At 34.3% G+C, this 9,309-nt stretch overlaps 1 protein-coding gene across 1 annotated transcript; it reads left to right on the forward strand.

Annotated features, from left to right (window-relative positions):
• The first annotated feature begins 8,486 nt into the window (after positions 1–8,486).
• On the forward strand, positions 8,487–9,062 carry LOC149219817 (uncharacterized). The gene has a single exon (XM_089386927.1). The coding sequence runs from the start codon at positions 8,487–8,489 to the stop codon at positions 9,060–9,062; it is 576 nt and encodes a 191-aa protein (XP_089243053.1).
• Positions 9,063–9,309: the final 247 nt, after the last annotated feature.

Below are 9,309 nucleotides of genomic sequence, written 5' to 3' on the forward strand. Positions count from 1 at the left end.
ATCTTGTTTGCAATTGGTGTTTATTCAGTTTGATATTTTAAATGCACAAAGTATTATTTCCTTTCCAATTTTGTGTTGCAACTTAAAGGTACAAGAAATTAACACTTATCCTTGGCTTGAAAATACTACTTTCATAAAAATTGTAGAAGCTAGCATTTGTACAAATAATTGGATGTTGTAATTTGGGGATAAAAAGTAATTTACAAATCATAAAACAGATTAATCTCTATAGTAATTTTAATTGTTGTTATTTAGTAGTTTTCATATAATAATGCTTACACATGCAATGCTTATGCGTAACAAGATCACAAATCTTAGTTGATAATTAAATTAAGGAACTTAAATTCAATTGAATTAGCTAATATTTTTGGCATTTTTGTCATGGAAGCATTAAAGGGAATTAGTTTAAAGAATATAGAAAAAATAAATGGATCATACATAAATTCATGGTAACAAGAATTCATGAATAGGCAAAGAGATTCTAAGGTAGATTTGTTAGAGGTATAATTACTCCAGCTACTTGATCACCAATCATGGTGAAATTTGTAATGACATTATTCACATCTACAATTTCCATTTTGTTTGTAGGAAGGAGATGATGCTTAGAGGAGATTCCACATTACAGAGGAAAGGTTAAAGAAGAAAAAGGTGAGGAAGTTACAGATAGTCCACAAAAATAAATATTCCAATTTCATCAAAATGGAGAAGAACTAAGTGGTGAAGAATTAGAGCTACCATATATTGACAATCTAACTGAAGAACTAGAATATTCCTTCCATCCACTAAGAGATACAACTAAAACCGACGGACATGGAGGAACATGAGAAATAGTAGAAACAAGACAAGGAGGGGGACATGTAATTGATGAAGATATTATGGAAAATTGGTTCTGGGTTTTCTATGATATCCATATTTGTGAGGATGTAGGTATATTCCAACAATGTTGTGGCCATTGTTAATAAGGATTAATCTATTACATGGGGTCTTGAGAAATACATGTTTATCCTTGTTACTAAGGTCTCCTTAATGGAACATAACAAAACTATTCTATAGTTCCATTGTCTCATTGAAAAACTTATTTCAACCATGTTAAAGATGGACAATTTATTGTTCCATGATTTTCTGCACATATAGCATAACATTCAACATTATTTAAAGGAAATTCACATAATTTTTTTTTGATAATGCTACATTTTTTTCTTAATGCTTGATTTTATATATATATAAATTACCAAGAATATATGTTTAAATTTTTCCCAACAAATTGCCAATTTCATTTCTACTTACCCCACTATCTATCTTTATATATATATATATATATACACACACACACACACTTACTAATATTACCAAGAATATATGTTTAAATGTTTTCCAACAAATTGCCAATTTCATTTCTACTTACCCCACTAGATGTTGACTCACTAACTCTAGAGATAACATCCCTAGGTCCCTTACTAGGATTTTTGTTGAGAAAAGTATTTGCGCAGTTCACAAATTTCTAGATAACTTAGTTGAGACACATCTCCCTTACTCATAAGGTTCAGTAAATCTCTCCATTCATCTATAACCTCAAAGTCAAATTTTGTTGCTTCGCCCACTTGACATTATAAACAACTCTTTTTAATTAATATTCAAGCATTTCATCTTCCATTTGTGACATTTAAAAATCCTCTTCTTTAAAATAATGATTTACACAATAATCCTTATATTTATCAAGAAAAAATTGATGCATATTATCCCACATTTTGGTAGTATTTGTTCCTAATGTGATAAACCATCACAATGCTCGATCCTTAGGAGTTGATGGAAACAACTTTAGTTATGGACATCTATCCCAAAGGGTTTTGGATGTTTCATAATATTGTGTCATAAATGAATGAATAATATTTTAAAGTCCATGATCAAATTAAAAATAGTCTATGCGACCTCAAACCTCTGTGTTTTTCACCTTCAGTGATTCAATCTTTTTCTCATTCAAATTGATGATGAACTAGCCCATTTTTTTAACAATCCCCTCGCTGAAAAGACAATGGCAAGGGAACAATGCTAACATATTGTCATGTCCCTTGTGTCTCTAAAAGCATCGCATTCCAAAATGAGATGTTTTTTTTATTCGGCTGCCCAAAAGTGCAAAAAGTACACTCGTTCTTCCCAAGTTTCTTTAGGTCTTTTCCACCCTCCCATTTCACACTGAAATTGATACGAGTTAGTTCTTAATTGAGGAATAAGAATCTTTGCTCTCCAAATGAATGCTAACTTCAAAGTACTTGTTTTGTTGGAGATCACAAGTGGGGTTGAATTCCTCAACTTTGTACTTTTTCTTTCTACGCAACTCTTTTCCCCATATAATCTTACGGAACTTTTCCATAACAAAATTATTTAACTCCTTGCTATTTATGGGATAAACATTGAGGTAGATATTCTATTTTTACATCTATTTGTTGTTTTGGCTCATCCATGCTTTCTTTCTTTCACTCATTCCTTCATTGAAGATAACTTTAGGCCATCTACCTACTAACATTTGCTCAATTGTTTTTTTAGATATTTTATGAGAGACATCATAACAATAATTTTGATGGGAGTTGCTCATGTTACACTCAATATTATCTCATAACATGATAAACACAAATGCTACTAACCCACAACTCACACTCATACACCATTATTAGATATTTACAGAGCACGGTTCGAACTTCGAACAACAATCCTACACACAACAAGCTCGATATTCAGAAGATAGAAAGACCATTTCATTTTAATTTCCTTATTAAGAAATTTAGTTACCGAGATTAATTTCGTTGATCGTTTATTGAGTTGATAAATATGACTTATCATTTATGTGGACATATCGACATAAAAAATTTAGGCACGTTGTTTCATGCATAAAACAAATTAAGGGTCATCGATTCGCATGCAAATACCTTTTTGTTTTCGGAGTTGTCTATAATGCGATTTTTTGAGATTCCGGTGACGGAATCCGGCGGAAGAAATTGAGATGAAATCATGATTTGTTGCAGTTAAAATGGTTTTTTAACTGCATATTCGGATTCAGCACCCTGAAAAACCCCTGGGACGGTTTCATTGTGCAGAAATTAGCTATCAAACTTGGATTCCAATAAATTACTGCCGGATTTTCACCGGAAAAAATCGCCAGAAAGACTTTCAAAAAGTCGCGTTAAAGACTACTCCTTTGTTTTCTGTGATATCTTTGAGTTCCAGTTGTTTCTGCTGGCCTTTCTCAGTGTCTTTTGATATATACGCGGGAATATATCATGCCAAACAATGCCGCACTTACGGAATATGACAGAAGAGTAGAAATTCTGCATGCTATTTTGACGTTGAAGAGAAATTTATTATCACGAGGACCATCATCTTTTGCACCTGAATGTGTTGATAGTCTCGGTCCCACGAGAATTGGACTATTTGTTGGGTTGTTGCGATGGTTTCAACTTTCTACAACTTTCAACCGCACATGGATAGAATATAAGTTATTTATTGAATTGCTTTCACGTGGAAGTGAACGTAATGATTCCAACGATAAGGAAGAGCATTTAAACCATTCAAATGTTGAAATACGAGACTTTTGATCTAAGCACAAGCATAATAAGTGTAAAGCGAAAGGAATCTAAAATATTTGTATCCATGGAAAATCATTCCACCCAGAGGAACATCCGGGCCATGGCTATGGATAGTAGTGTGGGCACAATTATTATGATTATAATGTTGCTCTATTTAATGTTCATCACCTTACTCTCTTTGATATTATATGATGTGCTTTGTGCAATCTCCTTCACATCTGCAGGGTGGTATCTTCGTATTGGCAGCACAACAGATGAGAGAGGTGAGGAATAATACGAGGATGGATGGACTCCATAGCAGCTATCTATAGCAAAGGAGAATTTTCAAATGAAAAATAGACGAAGTTGGGGAAAGGTAGTGAAACCGACATTATGGGTTTCAAGAATATGAGTTGGAAAGGCAAAGGGGAGAAAACATAAATTCACACACATATCCACGAGGTGCGACTTTTCTATTGATCACACAAAACATCATGTTTATAATGAACCCATTGAAAGGTATTTATCTTTATCAAACTAGCGATTCGCCTAAAATATCTTCACATGCAGCTACACACTAAAAGTCATCTATCACTTAACTCGATTTGACTCAACACTCAAACACTCAATCAGTCAATTAAGTGACTCTCTATGTTTAGCCAACTCCACATGCAGAAGTAATTACAATTTCTAACACTCCCCCTTAATTACAACTGTATGACTCAACATGACTCAATATGACTCGACTATCACTCAAACATGGTTGTTGGTCTATGTCTTAGCTAGGCTTACAATGACTCAAGACTTTCACAATTTTGCATTTTATTTTTCTCTTTTTCCAAATTTTATATCCTCGAAATTGCTTCATTTTTTGTTGAACTTTCTTGTTGTAGGCTTTATTCACTTGTTGTTGCTGCAAATTTTCTTTGACTTGTCTGCTGCCATAACATTGCATCTTCAAACTGTCTTCTTTGGTTTGCTTCTTGCGCTTCATATTCCTGACTTTCTTTCTGCCATATTTCTTGATATTAGAATCTTATCTCTTCTTGACTCCATTGCTGAAAAATGGTTTCAATGCATTCTTCTTTGTCTTCAGAAACATCCATATCAATCTTTTCACTTCCATCATAATTTAATGTTGCTTTTTTCCTACACCCTACACACTCAAGATCAATATTAACCATTTCATTCAATTCTTTTATTCCATTTGCTGCTTTAAAACTCACATCAATTTGTTTTATTGGTTTCTGAATCCATTCTTCAATGAGCTTCAAATCTGCATCAAAATTATTAACAACCTTGCTTTCAACTTCTTTGCCCATGTTAGTCTAAACACATGCATATTAAAAAACAATGTTAAAAATATATTTAATATGACTCTCTTCAATGAGAGGTTCCTACTCTACATCTGCCTTCTTTTCAACTTCATGGAGGTTGTCTTCCACTGTTATGTTGTTAGTATATATTCTCATCAAAAACTCTTCAATCACTTTATCCTGTTCTTGATCATCAACTGCTGCTAGATGACATACTACTTCTTGAGCAGTTCCAACTACTTCATATCTTGTTTTTACAATGGCAGCTTCAACCTTCAATATTTCATCAAACATTGTGCTTACCCTATTGTCACAATCAATCCATGTTTCAAAAAGAAACCACACATATCATCAATATAATGTTAATTCACACTATGGTGTGATATCCGAGCATGCATGTGCTCATTGTCAATTTCATTAACAATTTCAACTTCACAAAATCCATCAGTTGCGGATGGATTCACCAATTCACATCTCACTTTGCAGACATCATCCACATGTGTTTAATCACAGTGGGATTCGCCATAATTTTCAATATGTACCCCGTAAAGTACAATCTTTCCTCAAAAACTATCATACTTGACAAAAAACAAATAATCTTTTGTAGACTACGAGAACTTTCCAAAATCCCAAAATCACTTTCCAAAAATCTTTTTATAATCTTTACCCAACCTTTTTCAAATGCCACTCCAATATTTAAAAAAAAAAAAAAACTCAATTTTTTTCAAAACCACTTTATTAAAACCATTTTATGAAACTCAAATATTTCATAAACTTTTAATAAAATCTCCTTTGTAATAAAAGTTCTTTCAACCTTTTATAAAATCGCTTTTTCATAAAATCCTTAACCTTTTATAAAAGCTCGTTCAAACTCTTATGAGCTTACCTTTTAAACTTGCCTTCGTATGGTCTTGGCCTTTAAATTTTCCCACGAGCTTTGACTTCTCACCAGCGGAATGCCTTGACTACGCAAGTTCTTGAAATTTTTCGGCGGAGAGTTCAAGTTATTCCCTTGGCGTCTAAGGTAAGAAGAGTTACAACCAACACGGTATGTCGCTTTTCTCTCACAGTTGTCTTAAGAACTAGCTACAGCTCGACTGCGGAACTTTCTCCGGGCGGCTTTGCAGGGTACTCATAGACCGCAACTCCAGCGGTTGCTTACGATGGTGGCTACAACAGCTAAAAACTTTTGACTTTGTTAACACCGCCTTCACTGCTCGTGGTCTGCGTGCTAATGCCTTCCACGACAACTATAGTTCGCGTTAGTGCTCTAACGATTTCAACCACGGAAGGAACCGGCGTGCATGCGAAACACGGTAAGTCTAAGACTTTTAACACGTCTCTCCGTTAAGCCTACTAGCGTTATAACGTCTGTATACCAGAGTAAGGTGTGTTATAGCCATAGTTACCAAATTCATAGCACAGTAAGGTGGGTTATAGCCATAGTTACCAAATTCGAGTTGAATTCGATTCGATACCTATAAAATTCGATACGATACCTATAAAATTCAATACAGGAAAAAATTTAGACATTTTACCTTTTACAAATACTTAAATGTTTTTTTTAAATCTACCATCATTATATGAAAAATCATTGAATCTTTTCCTACTAAGTATATTTTTGTTGACTTATTTCCATAGTTAATTTCTTTGAAATGTTATAGATCAATTCTTTTTTATTTTTATTTATATTTTGCATAGTTATGGATTTGCAACTAAAGTTTGTCATTTATAACTTTTATAATTTTTCTAATAATGGATTTATTTTTTTTCTAATTTTGTTTTTATAGGAGTTATCCATTTAACACTTAACACTTAAGTTTGTCAGTTTATAATTTTTTTCAATATAGAAGTTGTTTTTTGTTTCTTTTATATAAGAGTTATTAGTTTGCAACTAATTTACTATTTTATAATTTTTGTTAAGATGGAAGTTATATTTTATTTAGATATTCTAATTTATGGTTATAAGAAATTACTAACTAATTATCCATTTAACATTGAATTTTGAGAGTTTATAATTTTTTTCCAATATAGAAATTATAGGTTTTTTTTTTGTATATATATAATTTGCAACCAATTTACTATTTTATAATTTTTATTAAGATAGGAGTTATATTTTTTGTTGCAATTTGTCATTATATAAAAATTACTAACTCACCTCTCTCTTTAAAGTATCTCGATTGATTTTTTCAAAAGATAGAATTACAAATCAATTTTGAGTAACATTTAGTTCAACAATGATAACTCTAAAATATGTATATGTATATGTATAGAAGCTATTTATATTATTTAACGTCAATATCAATAATTTTTTCTTTTAATTTATTTTTAATTAAATTAATTATTTAATAAAAATTTTATTTTCTATTAAATTAATTATTTAATAAAAAATTATTTTTTTAAAACAATTTGCTTCCCATTATACTATATTGAGTTGAAAATAATTAATATTATTTTGTATTAATGGAGAAATGGTTACATAAGTTGTAACGTATCTCCTTAGTTTAGGATTTGTTCCTAGAGTTTAGGAGTTTGTTTGCAACTACCTGATTTCTAGTGATGTACTTAATAATGTAATCATTCATTTGATGAATAGTAGAGTGAACGGAGAGAGTCTCTTTGTTTGAGTGCAGTCTCCAGGTGCAGTACTCACCTGTGAGCTGCAACTCCTTTTTAATTCAAGTCTAATTTTTATCTTGGTATCAGAGCTCAGAGTAGGGACAACCTTAATTTTTTTTTTAGGATGCATCATTGATTACAGAACTGTAGTGGCGGTGGAGTATGTAGAAGTATTTGTAGAATCAGGTGGACTACAGTAACACCTGAAGGACAGGTCTCAGATGACTGATCATCTCTGAGCGCAAGAAAGGGTTGGCATGGATTTGTCGCGCACAGTCGCGCCATTTTTTAGCAGAAGAAGCAGCTGGCACGGTTTATTAAGAAACAGTCGCGCCACTTGGCGCGGTTTTGAGAGAGATAAGCGCGCCAGAAAGTGCTATTGGCGCAGAAAATAAAGGATTAATCGCGCCAATTTCGTAAGACGCGTTGATTTTGTTTCTGGCGCAGATCCTTGGCCGTCGAGAAGCGCCAACCTCTTTCTCTTTGAAAAATCTGCAATTGTTTGCAGATCAGTCTTGCCCAGTGGTGGCACGTGGAAATTTCAAATCTGCTCGGTGGCAGCAGATCTGACTTGCCCGGTGGTGGCGCATTGGAGTTCTTTGATCTGCTCGGTGGCAACAGATCAAACCTACCTGGTGGTGGCGCATTGGAGCTCTTTGATCTGCTCGGTGGCAGCAGATCGGACCTGCCCGGTGGTGGCGCATTGGAGCTCTTTGATCTGTTCGGTGGCAGCAGATCGGATTTGCCCGGTGGTGGCGCATTGGAGTTGTTTTGATCTGTTCAGTGGTAGCAGATCGGATTTGCCCAGTGGTGGCGCATTGGAGTTCCTGATCTGTTCGGTGGCAGCAGATCAGACTTGCCTGGTGGTGGCTCATTGAAGTGTTCAGTTGGATAGAAATTTTATCAGTCCAATATGAATAATAGTATAGAATCATATCTCCACGAGTCTAGCAAACTTGATGGATCGAATTTCTCCAACTGGAAATTCAAGATGCAGACTTTTCTTGAAAGTGCAAATGCGTGGTCGATCGTTACAGGGAATGAGCTGAGATCAGGAACAGCTACACAAGAACAAGATTGGGATAAAAGGGAGACAAAAGCAAAGGTTATATTGAAGATTTCCGTCAAGGACATTGTTATCCCACATATTAGAGACTGTAAATCAGCTGTTGATATTTGGGCGACGATCAGAAACCTATACGAGACGCAGAATACAAACCGTGTCTTGTCACTCAAAGGAAAGCTGTTTGCATTAAAGATGGAGGAGAATGAGTCTGTTGCTGGATTCATTGCTAGAGTCAAAGACCTGAGTGACAGATTGGGAGCTATCAGAGAGAAAGTTTCTGATTCAGATCTGGTCATGCTCACATTGAACAGAATGACTGATGAATACCAGACGTTCATCACAGGGCTGTCAGCAAGAGAGAAAGCCCCTGCATTTGAAGAGCTAACAGGGATTCTGCTACAGGAAGAAGAGCGACGACAAAATTTGAAAACTCAGAGCAATGATCTTGCTCTGATGGCAAAAAGGAGACAGTATAGAGGGAAGCAGCACCAGCAACCGTAGCAGAAAGGAGCCAACACATTTCAGAAGAGACCGTTTAAAGGTATGACTGATAATAATTTTAAGAAATGTTTTTACTGTGGAAAACCTGGTCATCAGATTAAATATTGTTATAAGAGGCAGGCAGACGAAGGAAGAAACAAACAGAGAAAACATAAGGGTTACTTTGTTGGGGAAGAAGAGGACCACAGCCATGAACTTTGACTATTTACAGTCGATTGTGCTCTTTCAACTTCAAAGGGAGATGAGG

The sequence above is a fragment of the Pinus tabuliformis genome, chromosome Q (genome assembly GCF_031772625.1).
Source record: "Pinus tabuliformis cultivar Carrire ecotype Pingquan chromosome Q, CPIR1, whole genome shotgun sequence".
Lineage (NCBI taxonomy): Eukaryota > Viridiplantae > Streptophyta > Pinopsida > Pinales > Pinaceae > Pinus > Pinus tabuliformis.

What these genes read in the sequence shown, in the direction of transcription:
- LOC149219817 (XM_089386927.1), top strand. Translation starts at nt 8,487, where the DNA reads ATGCAGACTTTTCTTGAAAGTGCAAATGCGTGGTCGATCGTTACAGGG.